The 15,884-nt window shown below is 37.9% G+C and overlaps 2 protein-coding genes across 2 annotated transcripts; both read right to left on the bottom strand.

Annotated features, from left to right (window-relative positions):
• Positions 1-7,496: 7,496 nt before the first annotated feature.
• Positions 7,497-9,575, bottom strand: LOC121395166 (serine/threonine-protein kinase 24-like). Its single transcript, XM_041567921.1, has 3 exons — positions 9,444-9,575; positions 8,425-8,503; positions 7,497-7,849 (listed from the first exon to the last, which is right to left on the bottom strand). The coding sequence occupies exons 1-3, from the start codon at positions 9,460-9,462 to the stop codon at positions 7,525-7,527; spliced, it is 423 nt and encodes a 140-aa protein (XP_041423855.1). The 5' UTR covers positions 9,463-9,575; the 3' UTR covers positions 7,497-7,524.
• A 255-nt stretch (positions 9,576-9,830) lies between these two features.
• On the bottom strand, positions 9,831-12,075 carry LOC121395165 (serine/threonine-protein kinase mig-15-like). Its single transcript, XM_041567920.1, has 5 exons — positions 11,893-12,075; positions 10,932-11,054; positions 10,571-10,681; positions 10,356-10,446; positions 9,831-9,967 (listed from the first exon to the last, which is right to left on the bottom strand). The coding sequence occupies exons 1-5, from the start codon at positions 12,049-12,051 to the stop codon at positions 9,846-9,848; spliced, it is 606 nt and encodes a 201-aa protein (XP_041423854.1). The 5' UTR covers positions 12,052-12,075; the 3' UTR covers positions 9,831-9,845.
• Positions 12,076-15,884: the final 3,809 nt, after the last annotated feature.

The following is a 15,884-nucleotide window of genomic DNA, read 5'->3' as shown; positions in this document are numbered from 1 at the left end:
CTGGGAGCCACATTCAAATATAAAAAGATTTTGGGAGCAACAAGCATGAAAAAGTCCCAAATAAGTGCTGTGATTGGCTATTTGTAGTATTTATTCTCTCTTTCTCCTTCTCTCTTTTTCTCTGTCTCTCTTTTTCTCTGTCTCTATCTATGTCTCTGTCTTTATCTCTCTCTGTCTCTCTCTTTCTCAGCCTCTCTGTGTTAGCGGTATTTCATCTCTGTCTCTCTCTCCGTCTCTCTGTCTTCCTCTCTCTCTGTCTCTATTTTTGTCTCTCTCTTTCTCTGCCTCTCTGTGCAAGTGGTATTTATTCTCTTTCTCTGTCTCTCTGTGTTAGCGGTATTTAATGATGATGATGATTGGTCGTTTGTGTTGCACTCTACGTCTGGCAGAAGTCCGCCTCCTTAACGGAAACCGTCTTAAAACACTACATTAAGATCTTCCCGCAATATTTTATTTCCTAATTTCTCACTGATTTCCTGCAAATCCCATTATTTTATTGTCCATGGAATGCACTAGGTTTTTTTGGTTGATATTTAAGATGTATTTTTTTAGGTTTTTTTCTGTGATTCTATTTTAGCCCTAATGTAACTGCTGCTGACTTTCCCAAGCACAGGATGATGACATTATATTGGAATAAATTATTTGTACAAATAATAATGGCAGGGCTTGGAGTAAACAAAGGGCAATGAAATATATAAATAAATATAAGTATATCTTCTCTGGTGGCCTGGGGCTGGAATCACTGGGCAAGCCCTGCTCTCGTCTGCTGTTAAAGTTATGTTCTTTTGTTTGATGTAGATTTCACTCTGTGCAGATATTAGTGTTACATTAAAGTCACGGATCGGCTTCGTTTTGCCTAAGGAAAGGGAAAGTGATTGGGAAATCCCACTACTGTAAATGGTGCTCCGGCGGGAAGGAGGTAACAGTTGCAGCTGACAAGCATTCCTTATTGCAGTAGATGTAGAATTACTGGACAAATGTTTATGGTACCGACCTGTAACGTTTTCTATGTAAAAATTCTGTACAACTTTCTGTACAATATCGCATCTCATCTGGCATATTATAATCAGGTTGTAGGTCAATAAAGTTTTTGAATTCTTTCATCATTGCAAACTCAACAATGCCCCAGTTTCTCATGTATGTATATTAATATATACAGTGCAACCACCACCCGAGAGCAGGGGACCAGAAGTTAAGCGGCAACATTATTACAGGGGGTAGAGCCATATTGGTGGAGAGGGGGCAGTGCAGGGGACATTTCCTTTAAATTAATTCTGTCATGAGTTAGGGAGCTGCTATCTGGTTACCTTCCCATTGCTCTGTTAGGCTGAGGGGGGGCTTGCTGTAAAGAGTGACTGAAGTTTATCAGAGTACAAGTCGCATGACTGGGGCAGCTGGGAAACTGGCAATATGTCTAAACCCATGTCAGATTTCAAAATTAAATATAAAAACATTTGTTTGCTCTTTTGAGAAACGGATTTCAGCGCAGAATTCTGCTGGAGCAGCACTATTAACTAATCCATTTTAGGGGGAAAAAAACATTCTTTCCCATGACAGTATCCCTTTAACTAGGAAAATTCGATCATACTTTTTGTATGTTGTGTAATTTCTCTTTCCGGGATTCTGGAGAAAGGGCAATGGGCTGATCTCCACTTTCAATCTTCACAGTTTCAGATAGAACAGGCTGCCTTCCTTTCCCTCATTCCTGCTATGCATAAACGGCATTCACAATAGAAATGACCAAAATTATTTTGGGATTGGAAAAGGGGTGAAGTTCCGCACACGCCAGATTATTGGTTAAAATCTGAAATCTTTATTAATCCATATTAAGAACACGCTGCATGGTTAGCTTGACGTGTTTCCGGCACAGCTGCCCTTAATCATAAGCACAATTATTAGTGTATTCCAAAAACATATCCAGTTTAGCCTGTGATCCACGACATATAAATATGAGGTGATCAATGTAGCGACCGTACCAAATGATACAGTCGCTACTGGGATTTTCATCTCTAATGACCTGGATCCGTTCCCACCAACCCATGTATAAATACATTTCATATGAATTACTTTTTTGTAACTAATCATGTTTCATTGTTTTATTGATAATATGGTTGTACAGTGATTTTGTATCCAATCACATTTCCTTTTAGAGCAGGTAGATACATTTTGTAATGTAATACCTAATTCTGCCATTGGAGGTCACTGTGAGGTCTAACGATTTAAACTGATGTTCTTACCGTTGCTTTTTTGTGCTTATGATTGAGGGCAAAATGTGTCAAGCTAACCATGCAGCGTGTTCTTAATATGGATTAAAAAAGATTTCAGCTTTTTACCAATAATCTGGCGTGCAGAACTTCACCCTTTTTCCTTCCTTTATTTTGTGTGGCCTGGGACGCCAACAGTTTCCTGCACCCAGAGTATTATTAACGTTGTTTATAGAGAGAGATGAATGTGTCTGTTCAGGACCATGTTGCAGCTCTACTACCACCTCAAAGGAACCCTCCTCCCCTTTAACTACCCAAGAAGTAGACATAGCAATGACTATTAATTGTGCCCTTACATCTGATTAGTCTAGCTGACACAATAACGATGTAGAAAGTTATGTCCCTTGGTAACTTAGTGTGAACATCTTGTAATGGTATAGTCGAAGTTCTGGTAATAACCTAAATATTGTTATCAAGTCCAATGGAGGTTTTAGCTTTTCCATTGTCATGCCAGATTTTTTAATACGTTCGGCGGTCAAAAGACTTTTGTCTGTTTTGGCAAAAATTCATAGTCTCTACTCTAAAGGCACCTGTAATAAGACCTCCATCCAGACCGGATTGTACAAAGTCTATAAATCCTACGGTTTCTCACTTAAATGAATTTCTTCCCGAAAACCATTCCACCAATTTGTTCCAAATTCTGTAGCATGTATTTCTAGAAGTTCACTTTGTAGCTCAGAGAGTGAAAATAACCTCCTCATTGAACCCTTGTCTCACCCTAAGTCTTGCAACTTGCAAATGATATGACTGAGGATCAAGATGGAGAAGATGAACTTGGAGTAGAAGTTGGTATCCAATCATTACATTGGAGGCTTGGGAGTCTACATTGTCAGCCACCAATATGGCACAGAAATTTACTTGATGTTTTGCCTTAAAGTTTATGACAAATTAAGAATCCTGCTTTTTGGACCATAATATTTCCATTTAAACATCTTCATTTATGTTTTCTGTAGCTCAGGGGTTACTATGCTATGCCTCTCCGACTGTTACTGATTACAGTTCATAGGATCCTGGATAAACTGTTGTAAATTACTCTTTTTTAGTGCACTTGTTTCACTTAAGAACCATTTTGTTGGTCCTTTTAAAATTTACTGCCACCTAAAATTTATTCTTCAGGAAAAACTGTACACGATGACCTGTCTCTTGCCGGAGTTGACTTTACAGCTAAACGTGTAAATGTCTAAATGCAATTGCTTGGGTGGAGAGCAAATGTCCTTTCCAGACACATCTGTTCTCATTTTACCCTGGCTTAAATATTGTATAGGACAAAAAAGCTTCAACCAGGGCTTTGGAAATGTGGATAATGTAAATTGGATCAAGAATCCACTTCAGCAATCTTTTTCTGATTTTTGGATAACCTAAAAGCAAATGTTTCACTGTCACAGATAATTCACCTCAATCAAGGGATGGTAAAAACATGGGTTTTTAGTTACTCTCACTGTCCACAGCATTACAATAGTGCTCTCATCAAAATGTACTTAGGCTGTGTACATTGTATTGTAAAGAGCGAGGCACAATGTGCTCCAGCTCATTGAAATCTTACACCTAATACCTGCCTTGTCCATCTGCCTCATTAAAGGAACAGTAACACCAAAAAATGAAAGTGCTTAAAGTATTGAAAATACCATGTAATGTTGCCCTGCACTAGTAAAACTGGTGTGTTTGCTTCAGAAACACTACTAAAGTTCATATTAACAAGCTGCTGTGGAGCTATGGCGGAAATTGAAAAATGGCTATATGGCACAGGTTAACTAATGTATAACAGATAACACCATTAGACAGACAAAGCTTATTTGCTATCTGCTGTGTAACCTGAGCCTTTTCTCCTTTGAATGGCTGCCCCCATTGCTACACAGCAGCTTATTTATATAAACAATAGTAGTGCTTCTGAAGCAAACACAGTCGTTTTACCAGTGCAGGGCAACACTGCATTATATTTTCATTACTTTAAAACACTTATTTTTTGACGTTACTGTTCCTTTAAATACAGGGCAGGGTCTCGTTGCTCTCATTACTGTAGGGGGTAGATATGTTCAAGCCTGGTATAGGGCAGGCTACAGTGAACATAGAACCCTGGGGTAAAACCAGACCTAAGTGAAAGCCATGGAAATCAGAACCCGCTGAATGAGGACTAGCTAATAGTAGGATCTTATAAGACATATTAGTAAATTAGAGCCCTTGGTGTTTTTCACAACTGTAGCAACATAAGTGTGTCCAATGACTGTACCGTGTCTGTTTCAGTCAAATAAACTTGCAAGGAAAGTTTGGGCTACTTTGGAAATTGAAATACAGCATATGTTTTCCCATCAGCAACTTACTTTATTGTCAGTAGCATTCAAGGAAATGTGTCAGGTGTAAACATGGGTGAAAAATGTACACCCTTCACGTCAGTCCCTGCCCCAACAATCTAAGGCCCCTATCACATTCACACACAATAGGGACAAGTTTATCAGGAGTCAATTAACCTGTATGGGGAGGAAAGCCACGGAGACATGAGGACTGGGAGAACATTTAGACATCTTGCACATATTGCCCTGGTTGGAATTTAGGACCCCATTGCTGCTAGGCAACAGTGCTACTCATTGAGCCAACACGGGCTATACTCTTTTCATCCGAAACAACTTCTCCATGTTTGTAAGGGCTCATTGCACATGCGACCTCTTGTACAGAGAGACTATTGGTATCTCTTGATCAGGGACTCATTTACATGTTTTGCGCAGTACTGCAGGTTGGTCTTTAGAGCTTCAAGTGTAGCAACTAAGTCTGTTATGAGAAAACATAAATAAAGTTTATGTTTTTTGTTACTTGTTTTTTGCTTGCTGCCTCCAGGGCCGCTCCTGCAATGAGGCAAGGTGAGAAACTTGCCTCAGGCTGCATGGAATGGCCAAATACCAGGAGCGGCAAAAAGCCACCTCTGGTAAATTTAAGAGCCAAATTTCTGTTTTTTAACACAGACATTCGGCTTTGCTAGGTCAGGGTGTGGTGGCATCTCAGCCCCTGAAATGCTGCTGGCTGCCTCCCAGTGTGGGAAGTGAGATCCGGTATATACAGTACAAGTAATTATGCCCCATAAAATCTTATTTGTATTTTTCCATGATAAATTATGCCATCCTGTATGGTTTCAGTCATTGTATTAAGAGGAGCTGCCACTTTGCACATAAAAGTGTTGTATCAACACTTTATCTACAGTACCTATTTGTCATCTACCTATTTTGCCTGTATACCAGTGCCATCAACATGTGTTTCTTTCATTCATTCATTGGGTACTTTCATAACATTTATTTGTCTGACTGATTCTTTAAAATTATACTGACAATAAAAAACTACACTTCACAATATTAATTAAAATAAAAGTCATGTTGCTTGTTTTTTTGCTGATAGGCCTGACAACCTTACTGTCCCTTCTGAATCTGTCAGTTAGAGTTTCTAATGCTAATGGACCACTGCAGCACAAACATGGCAGCCCCCTCATCAGGGTCCATTTTGTTAATCCCTTGCCTGAGCAGGCAGGAAAGGAGAAGTGGAACCTAGAAAGGTCAGATCTAGTAAGGATAGGCTACTCACCTTAAGAGGTCACTCTAGGAGTGACAGATAGTTAGGCTATTTAGCTGAGCAGCCTGAGACTCAGACGAGGAGTGTAAATGGGATTAACATCCCGGGTACCAATTGCCCAGTGTAAGTACTGAGTGCAGTACCGGACTGGGCCGGCAGGACACCAAGAAAAAACTCCAGTGGGCTCCAGCTCTCGTGGGCCCTGCTGGTCCAGACTCGATCCTTGGAGGAAGCCAGAAGCGGCTTCTGTCTTCCTTGATTCTCAGCATGGCTATACTAAAAAGACGGTATGCGCGAGGGGGCAGGTTTCGGCTCAAGGAGGGGAGCCAGAGGGTGCTTTACACCTGGGGTGGGGGACCAGAGGCGTGGTGGGGGGGCCCTTGCCTCCTAGTCCAACACTAACTAAGTGTACAGACTTAGGGATGTAGTGATTCCCCTGGGTTCCACTTAGAGAAAAGTCTGAAGGCTAGGTGTACCTTCATTGCTACTGTGTATGTTCTCTTCCCTGCAGGGACTAATACTGACCATTGGTGTTGCGAGTATATGCTTATCAACTGTTCCTCTATGTTCCTGCTTGGTTATGTACACTTCTTTGTGGACTATCCTGTTCAATAAATATGTTCTCTGGTTAAGTTGCAAAAACCACTGGTGCCCAATTATTGTGCACTGCACCTATTTACAGTTGTACTACACCCTGACTCCACACCGTTGTGAGGTCTTAACTCCTGAGAATTGAGGTCTCATCCAGCGCAAAGTATTGGGGTAAAGCTCATAGTTAGAGAATTGTGACACTTAATTTACTACTAGTGTTACATGTGTATGCATTAATGTTAGAATTTTTTGGCTCAGTGAGTTACACCCAAAGAGCTATCATTCTTACCCCATCAATTATAAAACATTAGGGCTTATTTCCAAGCACAACCATGATATGTGCTTGCACAAAAATTCTTGCACTTCTTGCGCCAATTGACAAAAAGTTAATTTACTATATAATTTACAGAAGGTGTACAAAATCCATAACTATCATCATAAGCTGTTGAAAGTACATTTCCCTGAAGATTATGAAACAAGTACTAGCAGTTGTTTATATCCACAATAATATTCTCCTAATTGATTTTTTCCCAGTTGAAATTTTCTTAAACATTTCCCTCTCCTTTACAGTTAATGCAACTCTTCAACAGCCCATTTTCTTACACTATATATTAATAATTCAAACGTCAAACATCAGCTTATTTTTTATTATTTTATTAATATATAAAAATAAGTATACATTTAAATAGATTATATAAAAATAAACATTTGGTAAAGTATCCAAAGTAGATGGACTGTGGCTCCTACATTGTGTTCCCAACCCTTTCCCTCCTTTCCCTTTTGGGAACATAATGAAGGAGCCGCATTTCAGATCTTGCAAGGGTAGAATCCATTTTGGGATTTATATATTGTTCTTCCATTTCCTTCCTAAGTCTTGACAAAGTCTTCTTAATGAGGTGTTGCAAGAGAATCTTTAACTTGAATGTCTTATTTCTTTGCTCCTAGGAGAAAATGTTTTTAATGTTAGACAAGAAGATCTGTGTTTTATATCTATGCAAATGATAGGGCATTGTAAAAATGGCCATAATGTGATTCCTTAACTGGCTAGCTAAGTTAGTAATTAATAGAAACTTTCACAATTTAAAGCAGAACTGGTTGGAGCTAAAACCATTAGTAATTAAAAAAAACTAATTACACCTGAAAATGAAAATTCCCTAAAATCCCTAATTTTTTGGATAGTGATCAAAATAGGAATCCTTAAATACCTAAAGCCTTGAATAACCACATAGACATTAAAGATTTCCCAGTAATTGCTTTTTGATTGTAGAGAATATGAGTCATTTGCATTACCTTTATGTATATGCTCTGCTATGCTATATTGCACCTCGTCTTCATCTCGATTATATGTGATGAATCGGTTTAATAGGAGTTCCTTTGCGAATGGTCTTTTGGCTGGATCCTTCTGAAGGCATTTATTAATAAATCTCTGGAATTTATTACTCCTGGGGGGAAAGAAACAAGGCAGAAATGTTACTGGTGATGTAATAAAACACAGAGCCAGAATTATTCAAAAAGGACACTGAAGTCTGTTGGGTGATAGGGAATTAAAATGGGAGATGTTTCTTTTCATTGAATAATTTGGGCCAACAAAGTGTAAGCTCTTGAATTTATAAAAAGGGTGATGTCTCTTAAAGAATACTAATAACTTGAACACAGCCCATCATCAAGCAATGGATAGAGTGGATACAGTAGTGACACTTACATTTGAGCTCATTGAACTTATCTCTTTCCCACTTTAACACCTTCCCCGGCCTTATGCTTCAGTGTCTCTTTCCCCATTCCCCCACCCTCACTGCTTAAGGTGGCCATAAACGCATCAATAATATTGTACAAAAAAAATTCTGGTACTGTATTCGGTGCGTGTATGGTGGGAAACGAGCCAACCGATATTGGCAGAAGACTTGGATATGGGTTGGCTTATCGATCAAAAAGATTTTTTCCAGAAAAGATTGTAATTGTAACGTCTATGGCCACCTTAAGTCCTATTTCTGTAAAAAAAAAAAAAAAAATGACTCACCATATATCCTCTTTTAGAGCTGGAGCTGGACCATTCATAATCCTTTCGGAAAGCTCAGCACCACGGAGTTTAATGTGTGCTGTAAGTGTAAGAGAACACAATATTATTATTGTTATTCTTACAAATTTACAAGGGGCCAACATATTTTGCAGCATTGTACAGTAGAGGGTGACTACATCAAATATTCTGATGAGTTTCTATTATCAGAACCAATCGATGATTTATTTAAACTTTTTGAGATAATAATTTCCTTCTTTAAGGGTAAGGCCACACTGTTCATTTTGGGGAGATTTGTTCGCCTGGCGACTAATCGCCTTGTCTTTGCAGTGACCAATCTCCCCAAACGCCTTCCCTCATTCTGCACCGGCTAAAATAATAAACGCCGGCGCTAACCACACGCGGCGCTTCGTTTTCCGAAGGCGCCTGAAGGGTGGAAACTTCAGGCGACTGCCAAAAATGAATTAGCGCCGTCATTTTTTTATTTTAGCCGGCGCAGAGTGAGGGAAGGCATTTCGGGAGATTGGTCACCGCAAAGACGAGGCGATTAGTCGCTAGGCGACCAAATCTTCCCAAAATTCCCAGTGTGGCCTTACCCTCATGCATAACAAATAAATAAATGCAGTCTGGTTGGAATAATTGTAGCGTGTGCACAGTGACAGACAGATATTGGACATATAGGGCAGTATATGGCTGTATCTGCATTTCCTCAGCAGCAGAGAAAACACATTATTTGCCATTAGCCTAAGGGGATACAGGAAAGACACAGTCTATATCTTTTATCTGATTGCTCCTGTCTCTGAAAGTTATATCTTGCTTTCCACTGTATCACTAAAAAGAAAAGTAACTAATGCAAATTACAGAAGACACCATTATAATAAAAGCACAGAAAAGATTCTCTGATTCATGGCCGATTTACATGTTTCATTGTTATAGAATAGGTGATACCCCCTGACCTTCCTAAAAACACTCCTCCATAAATGAACATAAACGCACGCAAAATGTTATTTAAGATTACTTACGAGGATCGTATTCTGCCATTTCTATGGCTGTGATTCCTAAAGACCACACATCCACCTAAAAAATAAAAACAAAAAGCAACACCCATTTAGCAAACAAATTATAATCATTGTTAGAGATGATAAAGATACTTCTACTGACTATCCCTCCTCATCCTGTCTCAGGGTCAATATGGGATGCTAAATGACTAATACTTTAGAGCCAAGCTACGTTGTATTACTATGAAACATTTCCAGTAGCCGACTTCAACTATAAACATTTATGATTTTACATTTTCAAGTCTTTACTGTGAGAAAAAAGCTCTACAAATTACATTTGGCATGGATTTGTTATTCCTGCCTTAAGAGTGCAATTTGTTTAATCACTTTAATGAAAACTGAACTAAATGACAACTATTTTATTAATTATACCTTGTAGTTATAATATACACTTCTTGTAAAACATGCATGGACTTCAGGTGCCATCCAACAGCGGGTTCCTGCATTACTTGTACTGATGGGCCCTATTGTGGCAAGGCCAAAATCAACTGAAATTGAAAGAAACAAGCATGAATTTACTTTGTACAACGCAGTAATAACATCTATGACAATACAGAAAGGTGCTACAGTTATTACAAATGGAAATATATTTGTGAAGCAGTATTTTCTTTTGTCTGGTGCTGACTATTGATTTGAACCAGGTGCAATGAGAGTGTAAAAACAGAGACCAATAAAACACTAAACATTCTTAATGACTGTATATTGGAACGATGCTTACAATGATATTTTTGAATTATGCAAAGGTGCGGTTTTTGGGTAGAGATCCCCTTTAAAGTTTTATGATGCCTAAGAAAAGCTAGGCATTGAGTTGAGCAATAAACGTACCCTTTGCTTTTGTGGCACCCATTCTTCCTATAGATAATAAACGTCACTTACTTATCTTCACACGGGCCGTAGAAGTTAACATTATATTGGCGCCCTTGAGATCATGATGTATCACGTTCAGTTCCTGTAAGTAATCCAGGCCCTAGAAAGATGAATAAAGCAAACATGATAAACATGTATATATTTTTATATTCTAGAATTAATAGGATGCAAAGTCTGTGAGCAGAGATTATGAAAAGCAATGAAGGGGTTAATATCCGTCTTACCTGTAAAACTTTCTTGCATATGTATGAAATCCAGGTCTCATCCAAGGATCTATTGGGCGTGCTCCTAATTAAGGCGTCTACGGAGCCACCAGCACACATTGTCATAGCAATCTAGAATAGAAATAAAATGTTTTTATTTATAGTGTATATAAATATTATAGTGTATATATATATATATATATATGTTGCCTAAAATCTATCTATCTGTCTGTGTGTCTGTGTAACATTCCTAGTAATCAGTAGCAGTAACGGGTCTGAAATAATCAGTGTTATATTTATTAACTTTGATTGAGATTTTCTCCTTCTTGGCATGTGCAATGCAAGACCATTGTGTGCTTTTATTTAAGAAGTATATCCTTACCCATAGCGCCTCTTCATTTGAAATGCTGGGCCGTAGATAAAAGGCTCCATAAAAGGCAGGGAAGTTGTCGTGGCCAGAAACGCGTTCAAGTACGTACAGTTCAGCAAGGATCTCTTCATTATCCTAGATACAGAAATACTGATCATTAGATTAGTCTTGATAACTATTTAATCCTTGTTGTAAAACATAGAATTCATTAGCTTGCCATCAGTGTACCACAGTGTCAACACCACAGATACTAACTTCCCAAACAAACTTGATAGTAGGGATGTGACCTCACCGGATCAGAACTCGAGGAAACCAAACTTGGATAGAGCCAGTTAACTTTATTAATCCATGTTAAGAATACAAAAGTGTAAGCAGGCAGGGGAACTAGCTTTACGCATTTCATGACTGGAGTCACTTCATCAGAAGCTTATGAATGCGTAAAGCTATTAAAGGTTATCAGTTCTCTCAAGTCTCTCTGTGATGTGCTGTAATGGCGTCCACTCTCAATCATAGAATCTAACTTCCCCTCTTTCTCTTCTATGCCGCTCCATGTGTTTACTTGCAATGTGTTGAACTGGGTTATGATTTGGTGTGATTTAAATCCCCTTCTTTTAGGGGTGGTTACTTTATAGTATTGTTACATAGAGATTAATGAATATAAGTCTCACGATTGCCTTTTATAAGCTGCAAATATTACAAGTGGATGATATAGTTAGTTTTGCATTTATTAAATAATTAAACCTCCAGTGAATATTTCACCGGGCTGAGCAGAGCTTGGGGCATTTAAAGAAGTCCATTTCTAATCATTACAAATTCCATTTTGCATTACGACTATCCATTATATAAGGGGGCGACTTGCTAATCATGGTTTATAAAGTCTCTTTTTACTGGCAGTTGATTTGTATGTGTAACACAACACTTTTTGCAATATTCTCATTATAATAAATTAAATAGTAAAAAAAATACACATTACCCTAAGGTCTTTTATCACTTTTATGGCCACTTCTTTCTTTTCCTTAAAATGCCATGCCTGAAAGAAAACAGATTTGTGGTGAATTTTGACTTGAATTTGACAATATATACAATATATAGAATTACATTGAGATGTTAAGGGCCACAAAAGGTAGGTCATTCCCGCCCCTTACAATCTCATATCTGACCTTGTGGATTACTCCAAATCCTCCTGATCCAACACATTGCTCGAGGTCTATCCAGCCAGTTGGGTCCTAAAAAAAAGTAAAATGCAAAATTTGAAAATAAGACAATATAATGCCAGGTGGTGGGGGGAGAATAGAGGGAGAAGGCTGAAAACAGGGATAATAATGTAAAAATGTTTTTTGCATACCGGGCATAGTTTGTCAAATCCATGTTTATTGCAGACCTGGTAAAGGAAAACATTATTTTAGATTAACTCAGTAAATAGACAAAAATAATAAATATTGCAAGCTTTTCTTTTTAGTTTGTTGCTCATTTAGTTTGTTCAGGTTGAGAGGCATCCCCATAAGATTCCTCACTGTGTTCCTTGTTAAGCAGTTTTTTAATTTATATTTAGTATAGCAAAGAGGCCTTGTGCCCAAACAGTGTTGTTAATGGTGGACATAACTATTACAAAGATAATTATTCTTATGTATATGGGTTATGGTTTGTCCTAATAGAACTAATGTGTGTGAGACTTTTAGGGGGTTATTTACTAAAACTCGAATTTCTCATATTTGTATTAAACTAAGCTTGACTAAACTCCCATCCACAATTTTATCTTATTTATCAATAAAATAACTTGAAACAGTCAGGTCGGGGAAAAAATTGCGAAAACGGGGAAAACCCCAAATTATTTGGATTTGAATCCTGAATTGCTTAATTTTTTCAGGTTTTTTCAATTTATTTGGTTTACCAGACAAAATCCAATGCAGACCATGATACCTTCAAATTGTAAAAAGGTTTGAAATGACCCGTTTGTGGGTTTCCCCATGTAATGTGTGCAGCACGGTGTTGAAGTGATAAGCATTGATGGCTTCCCTCTGGGCACTGCAGTTTATGTGGATACTCCAAAAACATATAGTTCTTAAAGGGGTAATTTATCAAAGAGTGAAGTTAATAGTGAAGTTCCGCCACTTTCCATTCATTTCTATGGGATTTTTATAGGCGTATTTATCAAAGGGTGAACTTTCACTTCACCCATTGATAAATAAGCCATTCAAAATCCAATAGCAATGAATTGAGAGCTGCGGAACTTCACTCTTTGATTAATTTACCCCAAAGTGTTTTAGCATAACCTGGACTGGAGATTTAAACTGCAGTTTGGTTATTAGGTTCCCAGACATTAGTGGGCCTAAATGAAGCTATACTAAATAAACATTATGCTAAACATGTCCCAATAAATCAATCAGTTCAATGCACAAAATGTCTTGGTGTCCTTGATAGCAAATCATACCTCAAGTGATGGAAACAGATCATCACAAATGCTTTCTTCTTCCCCACTATATATAAGCATGTCATCACTATTGTTTTCTTCTTCCTCTTGTTCTTGTAGATTATGTTCTTCCTCTGAGGCATTACCCTGGCTGATCTCTGTGCCAGGCTCCTCAGGTTGCTCCTGGAAATGGCCAATATTTGTCTCAGGATTTTCCTGGCAATTGTCATGGGCAATGATTTCCTCAGGTTGTTTCTGTTTAAGAATAAAAACATACAATTAATCCATTTGTTGCTATACTAATATATATATTACATATGGCAATGTGACACAGTATTGGAAAATAAAGTTAGTAATCTGTTGTGTGACTATCTTGTTTGTAGGGGTGGGCAAATTTGACCCATTTCGTTAGCCAAAAATTCACCGTCAGTGAAAATTTGCCAAAATGCATACAAGTCTAGGGCTTCAAAAATGTGCTCATCCCTACAATGTTCCATGTAATGTATGCAGCATGATGTTGTAGTGATAAGCATTGATGGCTTCCCTCTGGGCACTGCACTTTATGTGGATACTCCAAAAATATATAGTTCTTAAAGTGTTTTACCTAGAGCTGGACTGGTGATTTAAACTGCAGTTTGGTTTTTAGGTTCCCAGACATTAGTGGGCCTAAACAAAGCCATACTAAATAAACTTTATTCTAAACATGTCCCAATAAATCAATCAGTTCAATGCACAAAATGTCTTAATGTCCTTGATAGAAAATCATACCTCAAGTGATGGAAACAGATAATCAATAATGCTTTCTTCTTCATCACTACATATAACCATGTCATCACTATTGTTTTCTTTTTCTGCTTGTTCTTCTAGCTTTTTTTCTTCCTCTGGGGCATTACCCTGGCTGATCTCTGTGCCAGGCTCCTCAGGTTGCTCCTGGAAATGGCCAATATTTGTCTCAGGTTCCTCCTGGCAGATGTCATGGGCAATGATTTCCTCAAGTTGTTTCTGTTTAAGAATAAAAACATACAATTAATCCATTTGTTGCTATACTAATATCTATTGCATATGGCAATGTGACACAGTATTGGAAAATAAAGTTGGTAATCTGTTATGTGAATATCTTGATTGTAGGGATGGGCGAATTTGACCCATTTCACTTTGCCAAAAATTGCCGGCAGTGGAAATTGGCCAAAATATATTAAAGTCTATGGGCGTCAAAAATTCGCTCATCTCTACCGTATGTTTTCCTCTCAAGCATCAATACTGTGATTATCTGGTTGGTGATGCATAAGAGAGAGAGTGAATGACAAAGATCATTTCAGATCAATTCTGATTTATAGAGAAGGTGCAAAAACATGCATTTATGACAAGGTAAATGTTTTTTATAATTCCCATTATTCAATTACGTGGCAGTTGTCTGTGGCAATTTTTACATTCTGCTCTGGTTTCCACTGGGTAAGAGAGAGAGATATAACAGGAGTTCTAACTCAAAGACAACTTTAATAAAAGTAAAATGTATTTTCAAAGTTTTCAATGTATTCCAGAGCTGCAAAGAAAAAAAATGCCCCGTTTGTGGGTTTCCCCATGTAATATGTGCAGCATGGTGTTGTAGTGGTAAGCACTGATGGCTTCCCTCTGGGCACTGCAGTTTATGTGGACACTCCAAAAATATATAGTTCTTAAAGTGTTTTAGCATGAGAGCTGGACTGGTGATTTAAACTGCAGTTTGGTTTTTAGGTTCCTAGACATTAGTGGGCCTAAACAAAGCCATACTAAATAAATGTTACGCTAAACATGTCCCAATAAATCAATCAGTTCAATGCACAAAATGTCTTAATGTCCTTGATAGTAAATCATACCTCAAGTGATGGAAACAGATCATCACAAATGCTTTCTTCTTCCCCACTAGATATAAGCATGTCATCACTATTGTTTTCTTCTTCCTCTTGTTCTTCTAGACTTTCTTCCTCCTCTGAGGCATTACCCTGGCTGATCTCTGTGCCAGGCTCCTCAGGTTGCTCCTGGAAAAGAGATAGAAGATTATTGATCACATGATTGATTCTGTTAAGTAAATGTGAGATAATTAATTGAGCTCTACAAAGAAGGCTTTAAAATATATTTAGCAAAAAAGCCATACCTCAAGAAATGGAAACAGATTATCATTACTGCTTTCTTCTTCCTCTTCTAGATTTTGTTCTTCTAGACTTTCTTCTTCTAGACTTTCTTCTTCTAGACTTTCTTCCTCCTCTGAGGCATTACCCTGGCTGATCTCTGTGCCAGGCTCCTCAGGTTGCTCCTGGAAAAGAGATAGAAGTTTATTGATCACATGGATCACATGATTGATTCTGTTAAGCAAATGTAAGATAATTAATTGAGCTCTACAAAGAATGAAGGCTTTATAAAGAAGGCTTTAAAATATATTAAGCAAAAAGCCATGTATTGTTGGGGAAGAGGCATGTTGTGGTTTTTTTTAATTCATTTAAAACTACTTACCTGATAGCTGTGATGGCTAATATTGTCTTCAGGTTCTTCCTGGCAGATGTCATGACCATTGTTTT

This window comes from Xenopus laevis, chromosome 6S (assembly GCF_017654675.1).
Source record: "Xenopus laevis strain J_2021 chromosome 6S, Xenopus_laevis_v10.1, whole genome shotgun sequence".
NCBI classification, from domain to species: Eukaryota; Metazoa; Chordata; class Amphibia; order Anura; family Pipidae; genus Xenopus; species Xenopus laevis.
This window is presented reverse-complemented; position numbering and strand designations above follow the sequence as displayed.